The 12,586-nt window shown below is 43.7% G+C and overlaps 1 protein-coding gene and 1 long non-coding RNA gene across 11 annotated transcripts in view; one reads left to right on the top strand and one right to left on the bottom strand.

Moving 5' to 3' along the window:
* The window catches only part of LOC137204642 (uncharacterized), a 40,926-nt gene that overhangs the window by 6,534 nt on the left and 21,806 nt on the right, over window positions 1-12,586 (top strand). Inside the window, exons 2-3 of one of the 9 annotated variants that reach the window (XR_010933765.1) lie at window positions 2,930-4,668; window positions 9,177-9,305. The exons of 6 other annotated variants lie outside the window; for them this stretch is intronic. This is a non-coding gene — a long non-coding RNA (uncharacterized lncRNA). The remainder of the gene's footprint in view (window positions 1-2,929; window positions 4,669-9,176; window positions 9,306-12,586) is intronic. 2 more of the 9 variants (XR_010933767.1, XR_010933766.1) reach the window with 2 other exon arrangements.
* TRAF3IP2 (TRAF3 interacting protein 2) overlaps window positions 1-12,586 on the bottom strand; it is a 41,127-nt gene that overhangs the window by 20,636 nt on the left and 7,905 nt on the right. For both annotated transcript variants that reach the window (XM_067702336.1, XM_067702337.1), the window contains exon 2: window positions 7,602-8,435. In XM_067702336.1, coding sequence (XP_067558437.1) covers window positions 7,602-8,427 — 826 coding nt within the window. In that variant the 5' untranslated portion in view covers window positions 8,428-8,435. The remainder of the gene's footprint in view (window positions 1-7,601; window positions 8,436-12,586) is intronic.

The following is a 12,586-nucleotide window of genomic DNA, read 5'->3' as shown; positions in this document are numbered from 1 at the left end:
AATCACTAAGGCATGTGGGCTAAGTGTTTGATTAGCTGTAAGTCTCATTTCTGAAATGGCCACCTGTGATAAAAACTTACACTGCTTTGTGTGAGCAGATGAAAATGATCCACCTCATCTATTTTTGAAATTAGGGTACTGACAATAGAGTTCTCTATGCTGTCCTTTGATTGTTAAAGCAAAGAAATATTGAATATCAGAGGGTCAATCAAAAATAAGATTTCCTTTTTTTTAAATAAATTTATTTTATTTATTTACTTTTGGCTGCATTGGATCTTCGTTGCTGTGCGTGGGCTTTCTCTAGTTGCAGCGAGTGGGACTACTCTTCGATGCGGTGCGTGGGCTTCTCATTGCGGTGGCTTCTCTTGTTGCGGAGCACGGGCTCTAGGCTTGTGGGCTTCTGTAGTTGTGGCACGAGGGCTCAGTAGTTGTGGTGCACGGGCTTAGTTGCTTCACGGGATGTGGGATCTTCCTGGACCAGGGCTTGAACCCATGGTTCTTAACCACTGTGCCACCGGGGAAACCCAAGGTTTCCTTTTTGTAAGTGGAACTTGACTGGTTTTGTCTGGAATTTGGCTGGTTGTGTGGAAAAGTTGTGAAAGAAAATCTGTATTTGTTGGGTAAATGAATGTCTTTTCATTGCTCAAATTTTGATAGTTTTGTTCCACTATTTTGACCAAGGCTTGCTAGTTTAGCTGGGTACTATATATATAATGGCTAACATTTATCGAGTACTTGTTACATGCCAAGTACTGTTCTAAGTTCCTTATTCAGGATTATAGAGTTCAATTTTTTGTTTTCCTAAAGAAGTTTAACTTAGAAAAAAATCCAAATTCCATACCACAGTCCTTGCCTCCTTCATTTTCTAGCATATCATTCTCTCCCTGCTCACCCTGCTCCAGCCCCACTCACTTGCTTTTGGTACATTAACTACACCAAACTCCTTGCTTCCTGGACCTTCTTTTCCTTTGGATTTCAGCTCACATGTGTCCTACTCAAAGAGGCCTCCTCTCACCATCCTGTCTATTAATGTCTGTTCTAACACCTGGCTATTTCCTTTATAACACATACACTTTGTTATTTTGTTTGCCCATTTCTTCTTATCTATAGACTTATCTCCAGTAGACTGTGAACTCCACAAAGACAGGACCATGTGTGTTGTATTCACCCCTGCACACCCAGTGCCTAGCAGAGAACTGGGCAAATATTTATTGAATAAGTTGATAAATGAATGAACAAGGTCTGTTTCCAAATCTCATTGACCTCCTTTCTTTCCTCTGCTCTCCCATTAGACAAGTAAAGATGGGCTTTCCAAGGCTTGATATGACAAAGTCTCTACTCATGATTAGGGAATCACTCCTTTTCCCAGGAAGTAGGGAACAGATTTCTTTTTGTTCATTCAACAAATATCATTGAACCTTTATGGCTAGGCAGGCGGTGAATAGAAATAAATAGGTTATAGTTCTCCTTAGTAGCTCAAAATAAATGGAGAGAGAAAGAGGAAATCTGTGTGTCTATGGATGTTTGTTTGGAAACACAAACCCACACTCAGTGCGTAAGAGAGGTGTGCAAGCCAGCAGCCAGCTACGTGGTAGACTTAAGAATCACTGCCTAAAATATCTCCTCCAATGACTTGTCCTCATGCCTAAAATTCCATCAAGAGAGTGCATTCTGTAGAATGTGATAGACAAGTGATTTGTTAGCACAGTAACTCCTAGATTCTGACGCAGTGTGAATCACAAAACAAAAATACAAATCTTGCACATCATGAATAGGTGCCCAGAACTGTATGTTTCTTGTCAATCTTATGATCCTCCTGGCCTGGGTACACATGGTCTTCGTGTTACTGGGCTTTGACCACTTGGAATTTGTAAACCAAATCCTAAACGAGGCTTTCCACTTCTCAGTCAAAACATTCAACATTTTTCTTCCTTATTAAGAATGGTATTAAAAGAATTTATGAGAGAGAAAATAAAACCTGATTTTCAAGTTGTCAAAAGACATGATGATATAACGCAATCACTTTAGCCAGGAAAACAAAAGGGCCCGCATAAACTGTTACAGGAACTCTCACAGCTGTAAACAGCTGTAGTTCCTGAAAGGCAACGCCTTTCTTTCTCATCTCTTCCACTTGGTTTGTTTTTTCCTTACTTTTGATTGTGCATGCATTCTAGCATACAAATAATCACTCCTTGGGGTCCATATGAGCAATAGTAGGCATGTGCCCACAGGTTTATTTTATTCAGTCTCCTTGGTAGAGAAAGCAAGAATTTTACAGTAAAATGAGTCTTTTAGACTTAATACATTCTTTTCTCCTAATTTATTTGCGTCATGGGTTTTATTTGATTGCATAGCCATGATCTCCAGTCTGGTGACCTTCAGTGGAAGGATTTTGAGGCAGTAAGAGGCTGACTTCTCCCGGGGGTGGGGGGAGGAAAGAAACAGTCTTTTCCCACTTCTTGTTTTCACCTGCTTTGATAACTTTTTTTTTTTTTTGACATGAAAGGGGTGACCAGTAACCATTTTTTCTTTAACTTGCAAAGGCTAAGGTATGCCATTTGCATGGTGATCATTATTTATTTATATTTTCATTAACGGATGAGGAAGTAATACTCTTCTAAAGCCGAGTAGAACCACGTAGCCATGGTTTCCAACTGCACGAGCATCACTTAGATGAACAGCTCTTTTGAAGTGGTTTTGTTGGCAATTAAATGCAGTTACAGCCCTGACATGAAACTAAGCATTTATACACCTGCTTTGAATGCTTAAAATCTGTGCCAGCGAGAGGGATCTAGAAGTAGAGGGGTACTTTACAGGATCCATTTAGATAATAACAATAATAACTAAGAGCTGCTAGTTATTGAGGGCTTACTACAAGCCAGCCACTTTCCTAGTGTCTTTAATACATTATCTCATTTAATCCTCACAGCAACCTTCCTGGGAGCCATTGCTATTGGAGGCTTCATAAATATTTTGGGCTTGCACTGCCCTGAAGAGAAACTGTAAGCACTGAATTTCCCTGACAAACACAGCCCGACCCTGACCCTCTTCCCTGTGATAATGCCCCTGGGAACTAGGACCAAGGCACATGCAGGGTGGATTAGGCTGAGCCCACCTGTACACTCTCATTTCCCCTTACTTTTCTTTTTTCTTTTTAACTTTTACTTATTTTTTAAAATTACTTATTTATTTATTTATGGCTGTGTTGGGTCTTCATTGCTGCGCACTGGCTTTCTCTAGTTGCAGCTAGCGGGGCTACTCTTCGTAGCGGTGTGTGGGCTTCTCATTGCGGTGGCTTCTCTTGTTGTGGAGCACGGGCTCTAGGCTCGCGGGCTTCAGTAGTTGTGGCTCGTGGGCTCAGTAGTTGTGGCACACGGCCTCAGTAGTTGTGGCTCACGGGCTCTAGAGCACAGGCTCAGTAGTTGTGGTGCACGGGCTTAGCTGCTCCGCGGCACGTGGGATCTTCCTGGACCAGGGCTCAAACCCGTGTCCCCTGCATTGGCAGGCAGATTCTTTTTTTTTTTTTTAGCAGGCAGACTCTTAACCACTGTACCACCAGGGAAGTCCCTTTACTTATTTTTTAAATTATAAAAGTAATGCCTGTCTGCTCTAACAAATTCAACAAAAATATGTAGAGTTAGAAGAAAACTCTCCCTGTCTCTTCCTAATTCCTTGTTCCCCTTTCCCCATGATCACAGTTAACAGTTGGGGCCATCTTACACACTTTTTAATGGAGTCTTTAACATATATAATTAAAAAAAATAACATGTATGGGATCAACACTTCATGCTTCTCCCTTAACCTTTTTTATGTCAGAGTGTGTATTTTAGTCTATGTAACAGGGACCTAGTAGTCTATGGTATAAATAAATCACAACTTATTTACAATAATGTATATTCTTTATAACATAATTTGATAATTACTTATAATTTACTAATTTATAATTATTTACTATAATCTGTCCCCTTACTGATAGGCATTTTACTGTTTTTATTCTTACTCTAATACAATGCTTTAATAAACATCCTCATTCAGGTATTTCTATATGTTCATTTAATGTGTCTATAGGACAGATTCCTACAAGTGAGACTGCTGGGCCAAAGAGGACCCATTTAAAATTTTGATAGTGAAATTGTCTCTTGGAAGACTGTACCAGTTTATAATCCTACCAAGAGTAGATGGGGAAGTTCATTTCCCCATAAACCCACTAACACTAGATGTTGTCCCAGGGTTTTTTTGTTTTTGTGCACCTGATTGGGAAAAATACATCTTTAAAAATTTTGCATTTCTCAAATTCAGTAATATTAAGCTTGGTTTCATATGCTTATTGGCTGCTTATATGTGTTCTGTGAATTATTCCCTTCTCCTGTCCAAGTTCTCTCCTCTCTGCCTTTCATCACTTATCTTCACTCCCAGGATCCTAGGCTCCCCTTCCTCCCCGACTTCAAGAGAAGGAAATAATATAGAGAGCAAGGGGAGGGGATCTGATGAGAGAAAGCAAGTGTTAAGAGACTAAAGGTATTCCCAGTGGGAGTGTTTGCATTTTAACAGAGCCTGCCCAAAGAGGGCAATGCTTACCTCCAAAGACTAGATTGCTAACGATGCCATTTCAGGGTTCAACAGGAAAAATATTTACAGGTGAGAAGATCTTCCTGGAACTCTCCAATCGTGAGTCCATGTTTTCTCTGTCTATCACAATGGGGCTTTCCCCTGTTAGTGGTTAAAGGCAACTGCTTGGGACTTAGTATCACAAAGCCCTTGATGAAGTATTCACACTTCTACATATTAATCTAAGAAACTAATCAGAAATGCAGGTAAAAACTTATGTACATGATATATCATATCATTGCTTTTTGGATCAGAAATCGGAAACTACTTAAAATGTCCAACAACAGAGAATAACTTAAAAACAACTTGATAGATCCATCTGATGAAATAATACGCAGCATTTTTAGGTGATGCTGGAAGAATTACACTGAAATTATTTTAGTTTTATATTAAATATATATGCAAAGAAAAAAACCCAGTAAATATGTCAAACCCCAATAAGGAATTATTTTTGGGTGATGGAAACATGGCTTTTGAGCATATTTCAACTTTGAGAGTGAACAAACATTAGTATTATGATCAGAAAAATTATCTTTAAATGCAGATAGTAGAATGTTAAAAAGAAGTATCTTGTGGTATTATTCCCACAAAATTATTCCTTTTTAACCTAGAAATCGTTGAGAAAAAAATGCAAATCCTGACCCTGCCAAGGTTCAGTTTTCAGTGAGTGATTCATGCTCAAGGAACTCTGCCACCACACCCATCCTATCCCTGGGTGCTCAAAGTACAAGTGAGGTCCTTGCTTCCCAATCAGCTGACTTCCCAGCATCCCACACCAACACCAGAGTCCCAGTTGTAGACCTCAGGGGCTCTTTCTCCCAAAGCTCCGCTGCTTCCTCATCTCTTAGCCTCACTCTTTTTTTTGTTTTTAACAAATACTTATTGAGCACTTGGCACATGCAGATATATATATATATATTTACTTTTGGCTGCGTTGGGTCTTCGTTGCTGGGTGCGGGCTTTCTCTAGTTGTGGTGAGCGGGGCTACTCTTTGTTGTGGTGTGCAGGTTTCTCATTGCAGTGGCTTCTCTTGTTGTGTAGCACGGGCTCTAGGCATGTGGGCTTCAGTAGTTGTGGCTCTCGGGCTCTAGAGCGCAGGCTCAGTAGTTGTGGCACACGGGCTTAGTTGCTCTGCAGCATGTGGGATCTTCCCGGACCAGAGCTTGAATCTGTGTCTCCTGCATTGGCAGGTGGATTCTTAACCACTGTGTCACCAGGGAAGCCCCTCTTAGCCTCACTCTTAACTCACATTCATTATTGCCTGCTTTCTTCCAAGCATCTTCTAAGTTAAATTCCTTTACCTCACTTTTTTTTTTTAAATTATGAATTACTCTGTTGCTCCATTTGCTTTAGGAAGCTTTATTAAGCTTCCTAAAGCTATATTAAAGCTATATTAAATTCACATGTATAAATACATAAATTGTGATTTGATTATAGGATGTGTAATTATTTCTATAATTTATTTTAAAGCTAGGCACCAGATTTGGTCAGACTCTTTGGTCAGACCATTTGAACTGCTTTCGATATGGTGTTTTATTTTGCTAAGAAAAATATTGCACCTCCCAGCCCCATGTTTCATCTGTAAAGCCCTATTGTTATTTTCCAGCAGCGTCTTAGAGAGCTGACATCAAGAATTGTGATGAACCTTTTATCTCAGTCTAAGACTTTATCACTTTCAGAGATGCTTACTGTACTGATACATATTATTTATTCATTCATTCATTCATTCATTCAGAAATAATTTATTGAGAATCTAGTATATGCTGGTCACTGTGCTAAATACTGGAGAATTATGGATTGAAAATACACCTTTTGGGCTTCCCTGGTGGTGCAGTTGTTGAGAGTCCGCCTGCCAATGCAGGGGACATGGGTTCGTGTCCCGGTCTGGGAAGATCCCACGTGCTGCGGAGCAGTTAGGCCCGTGAGCCATGGCCACTGAGCCTGCGCGTCTGGAGCCTGTGCTCCGCAAAGGGAGAGGCCGCAACAGTGAGAGGCCCACGTACCGCAAAAAAAAAAAAAAAAAAAGAAAATACACCTTTGCTGAATGTGCAAAAACTTACAGTCTGGAAGGAGAAGTAAACAAGTCCATAAGTAAATGCCATACTGGCATTAGGTACCCCAACAGGCAGAGCATAAGGAAACAGAGAGCCCAAAGGAGGGACTGATCTGGGGAGACTGCCAGAGGGACACTTGAGCTAAGTCTTAAAAGAGGTATATAGTGATGGTTGTATAACTCTAAATTGAATTGTACACCTAAATGGGGGCAGGGTGAACTTCATAGTGTATAAATTAGATCTCAAAAAAGCAGTTAAAGAATAAAGGTATAGAACTGGTTCAAATGTACACGAAGGGGAAAAACATCTTGGGTAGAGAGAAGAATGTGGGCAAATGCAGGGGGATGTGAAACAGCTCGACAAGTTAGGGGGACTGCCAGTCCTCAAGTGTGGCTAGATGGTAGGGTAGATGTTGATGGTTCAACCTCCAAAGGCCTTTTAGCAATGTAATCACAGGAGCAACTGGATCTTCATGTCATGCATGAATTCAGTCTCAATGACATTCTGGGCACCTTCTGATTTTTTTGACAGAAGGCCCCTTTCTCTGAAAAATCTAAGGTGGAGAAGAAGCATGTAAAGAAGGAAAAACCCAGATGCCCAAGAATTTGGATAACAAACAAGTTTTCTAGAAGTTATTTGAGTCGTCTCCCTGCCTCTCAGCAAGTTTCACTTAAAACTACCCTAGAGAGGAATCTGTTTTATACTTAAAGTTTCCTAGAGAAGCAAGTTCCAAGCGGAACGGGCTTTGGGCCAAGATAAAGCATTATTCTAAAGCCCCTTGCAAATCCAATCACATGCGGAAGGCCCCATAGGAAGCAAAATGTCCTCCCTGCCCTCTGATCTGTCTGTGCTGGTCTAACGATGCAAGACATTGACGTGAGATTCCCATTTACTCGGTTACCCAGCCCAGAATGTCCAGAGGAGGTAAAGCTCACTTACATGGCACCAGGTGATCGGGGCCTCCAGGACAATAGTAGCGATAGTTCCACTGAGCCTGTGGGGAAGGGTTGGGAGGCAGCATCTGTGCACATGCTGGGTATCTCTGAGGTTCAAGCTGATGGAACTCCCTGGATCTGAGAGGCCTGGGGAGGTCCTGGGGGTAACACACGGAGGTGAGGGGCAGGGGCCTTTCCAGTTGCCTGATGCCCAGGACGTCCTGGGGCTGTGAATCATAGCCCGTGTCGATCGTACGCAGGTCTGGGGCCGCTCGGTTCCTGTGGATCCGGGCCCGTGGCACCATCTCTTGGCTACTGCCCGGGGGGTCTGCTGAGGCATTAGGTAAACTTTGGTCTGATTTGTCTGAGTCATGGCCAGTGTCAGGAGAAGCTGCTGAAAGCTGAGATCCCAGCCATTGATTACGTTTTTCCATAAGTGAAAACTGATGCTCCGGGGTGAGGGCTCCAACCACAGACTCAGCCTCAGGCTCGCTGGCTGCAGAGCAGCCCAAGGGAAAATCTTTGCCGGGGTCTGGGTGTCTCCTCCAGAAGCTGTCTTCACTCTCTGCCAGGACTTTAGTGCGCAGGCAGGTGACCTGCTGGGACACAGGCTGCCGGTTTGAAAGCTTCAGGGTTGGGTGAGCGTGAGAAAAGTCTCCTGAGGAAGAGTGAAGGGTCTGAGGTGCAGACAAGCTGTTGGGGGCCATGTCCCTTGTATCTGGAGCAGGGAGCTCGGATTCTTCTTCCAGGGAATATTCTGAGAGAGGTTTCAGCAACTGACTTGGGTATGGTTCTGATTCATCAACCTCCACAGGAATGCTTCGGATCATCCTAGTTTCTGGAACAAGAGAAAACATGCCACAGCGTCAGAAGTCAGATCATTTCTTGGAGTCCCCCGCTTTAGGACCTTAAGGGACCTCATTCAAGATGTGGTTTAAATTAACAGTAGAGTGACACCAATGCACTGGCAGAGCCCTGATCACGTAAAAATTGTTCACTTATCCTCCAGGCAAATGCACTAAGGCTTATTAAGATATTTTTATCTGGAAGGCGATTCAAAGAATGTGACTGGACCCTTATGTGGTAGAAGTCATACACCAGCAAGGGAAAGACACGGGTGAAAATCAACAGCCAAGTTGTGAGGAAGGAGAAATAATCGGAATGTGGGTTATTTCATCTGTATTTGGAATCCATGATGAAAGAAATCTCGGTAACGAATGTGGAATGATCTCTAAAATATACTGTTAAGTGATTAAAGAAAAGCAAGGTGCAGACCAATGTGTATACGATGCTGCTATTTGGTGTGAAAAAATAAAGAGAGGGGAGTGTGTGTGTGTGTGAGCACAACTGCTTACACACGTATAAAACGTGGATGGAGGACACACAAGACATTGGTGCACTGGTTGCCTTTGAGAATGGAGCTAAGCTGAGGGGGGGAAGGGGAGAGTTTTTACCTTCTGAAGTTTTAAACTTTTGCCCCCTGTGACTATTGCCCAATTTAAGAAAAAGATTTTTAAAGCCTGAGTTTCAAAAGCACTGGAAAAAAGGTCATAGTGACATTTTCCACTTACAACTATAGGTCATTTGGAGGGCTTAATTCCCTCTTGCACGATGCCTGCATGACCATCTGGCCTGTGATGTAGTAGCTGCACGGACAAGGCTCGCTCAACTAGCCTTTAGCCCACAGAGCAGTCAGCCCACAGTCCAGGTAATATTGGTTTTACCTGTAAAAACAGAACTCTCAATCAACATGACAGAATGAGAAAGAAAATTCGCCTCCCCTTATCAGAAGATTGGTTGAGATGATGTCCCACGATGCTTAGCCTCCAGGGGAAGCAAGGAGGTAGGTCACGGAAAAAGATGTCACAGGGTGATGACGGGAGGCCTGCAGAAGGCTCCAGAGCAGGGAGAGTGGGAGCGAGGAAATGAAAAGAAAAATCCTGGCTGCCTGTTCCGTGCAGGCCTCGTACATAGCACACCTCAAGTGCCATACAGGGAGAAGGGGTGGTGCGGGGCGGGGGTGTGTGGATTTTTAAATTCCTATTTTATCCCTGTAAAATTTCAACCACGAACACTCACTGAGGGCTTACTGTGCCCAAAGGCACGATGCCCATCAGTTATTGTGCTAAGACAAATTGGAAAATTATGAATTCCCCTTCTCTTGTGCCCAGTACCCAACCCAATGGCAAGAAGACAGCACACATTTTAAAATGCTGCCCCAGGGCTTCCCTGGTGGTGCAGTGGTTGAGGGTCCGCCTGCCGATGCAGGGGATGCGGGTTCGTGCCCCGGTCCGGGAAGATCCCACATGCCGCGGAGCGGCTGGGCCCGTGAGCCATGGCTGCTGAGCCTGCGCGTCCGGAGCCTGTGCTCCGCAACGGGAGAGGCCACAACAGTGAGAGGTCCGCGTACCGCAAAAAAAAAAAAAAAAAAAAAAAAATGCTGCCGCAAAGAGCAGAAGTGGGATCAGTAGTTTCCCACCAAATTTATCTTCCTGGCCTATAGAAAGAGACCTCAATCTGCCCTGCACTCCCTGCCAAATGAATGCCCTCTAACACTTCTCTGACTCTCACTTGGTATCAGACTTACCCATCTGCTGCAAACAACCTTTGTACCATTTCCTGGCACAACAGAAAATTCCCTCAGGCTCCAAGTCCCTGCGGGCCCTCCCTCCTTGCCTTGGTGTCCCCTGCCCCGGGCTGGCTCTTTTCTAGGCTGCTGTCTAGGCTGGGTGTACTTCCTGCCCCTTGACTCTGCAGAGGATAGACCTCATCACCTAAATTGCTTAGACCCTGTAAAAACACACAAATTTCAACTGATGAGACCTACCCAAAACACACATATTTCAACTACTGAGTAGTTTAAAATGTTCACCGTTGTTTTCCCTTCTTTCTTACAATTTTTCTATAGCTATGAAATTGGATATGCCATACAACATGCTCTTCAGCCGGTCAGGAAACAGAAGTATTTTCCAAAGGGCTGGCTGAGTGTTGCATAATCTCCTGCAAGCATCTGTGGGCCCACAGCTGAATGCGGGGGGGGGGGGGGGGGGGTCAGGGTAAGAGTGGCAGCCAGTGAGCCAGCCAGCAAGAGAACTAAATGCTGTTAGCTGTTTCCTGGTATGCAATTCATATTCATTTTCCACACTTCAGGTACAATTGTTTATATTCTCCCTGGGTCTTCAAATGTGAATACCTTAGAAGTGCTTCCCTAAAAAACTTAAATTATATTTAAAAAGTTGCAAATTCTCTTCTAGCTGAGGAACCTTCAAGGACTTAGAGGAAGCTAATAAAAAGGGTGACAAATGTGGTCATCTCCAGAGTGCGGTCAGTGACTGGGAATCTGAGGTCCATCCTAGGGTGGGAATTCTAGCGTTGAAATTGGTCTGAAAATGAACAGACGGTTCCTCGGATGATAGTGAATAAACCCGGCATGGCAGTGAACAACCTTTCAGGAAAGCTATGGGATTAGTAATCTTTAAAAAACAAAATGAACTCTGATGTTTCAAATTTGTACAAATATTCAAACAGCAAATGATTACTGAGCCTTACTATGTGTCCAACTCTGTGCTGTGTACCCCCTCTTCTGAGGCATAAGCTCAGTTAAAATTTTTTTACAAATGGTAATACCTACAAGTGACACAAAACTCAAAAGGTACAAGAGGGTATATTGTGAAAGGTAAACAAAATTATTTCTTAAGACATAAAACATTATTCCTACCTTCAAGTTGCTTGTGATCCAGCTCAAGGAAGACAACTAATACAGGAAATCAAAGGCCCTACCTCAGGGCCTTTGCACTTGCTGTGCCTTCTTCTTGGAACACTCTTCCCCTACATATCTGCATGGCTTGATTCCTTTCTTTTTTAGGTCTTTACTCAGCTCTTGCTTTCTCAGTGAGGGCTCCCTGGTCACCCTCTAAAATTTTTACATGCTTCTTGCATTCTCTGTCTCCCTTCCCTGCTTTATCATTCTCTGTAGCAGTTATCACCACTATATATACTATAAAATGTATGTTATAAATACAAATATCTAGTACATTCCTTGTTTATTGTCTCCCCGCTTCCCCAGAATGTAAATTTCATGAGGGCATGATTTTTGACTCTTCTGTTCACAGCTGTATACCCAGCATCTAGAACTATACCTGGTACATAGTAGGTGCTCAATAAATATTTGTTGAATGAATGAATGATTGATGCCTGTTTCAGAGAGGAGACAGATCCATGTAGCTGGAAGGATCCCTGACAGTGAGGATCTCAGGCTCATGAAAGGTGGCAGGGAGGATTTCAGAGTTCTTGAAATTATACCCTTCCCTCTTCCTCTCTTCCTCTCAAATATGTATTAAGTTCCACTAAGTGTCAGGCCCCGAGGCGGGCCTGGGCCATGCCTGAAGAGGTCCCAACCCCCCACGGCAGGGTTGACCTGAACCCTCACTGGCAGAATAACAGTGAGTCCACCGCCCAGTGTGCTGGGACATCTGTTCTGCTTCACACAGGAAAGCGGCTGGTCTCCTCCTGCATCCTCAGAGCTTCCCGAAGAACAGCAGAGGGTAGGGCAGGCCTGCAGTCACCACGAGGGCCCCTCCAGCCCTAGACCCCGGCCAGAACTGACAGAAAAACCCTGCCACCCTCCTGAGGGTGTCACAGAGAAAAACTACACACCGATGCCACATCAGAGGGCCTTGGGCAGATCAGTGGCTTGGGTCGGAAATGACAGTTTTACTTTTTGGTCTTTTTTTTTTTTTTTGCGGTACACGGGCCTCTCACTGTTGTGGCCTCTCCTGTTGCGGAACACAGGCTCCAGATGCGCAGGCTCAGCAGCCATGGCTCACGGGCCCAGCCACTCCTCACGGGCCCAGCCACTCCACGGCATGTGGGATCTTCCCGGACCAGGGCACGAACCCGTGTCCCCTGCATCGGCAGGCGGACTCTCAGCCACTGTGCCACCAGGGAAGCCCTACTTTTTGGTCTTTAATGTCAATATTGTAAAAAAAA

The sequence above is a fragment of the Pseudorca crassidens genome, chromosome 13 (assembly GCF_039906515.1).
Source record: "Pseudorca crassidens isolate mPseCra1 chromosome 13, mPseCra1.hap1, whole genome shotgun sequence".
NCBI lineage: Eukaryota > Metazoa > Chordata > Mammalia > Artiodactyla > Delphinidae > Pseudorca > Pseudorca crassidens.
Note: the sequence above shows the minus strand (reverse complement) of the source record. Positions and strands in the feature narration are given on the sequence as shown.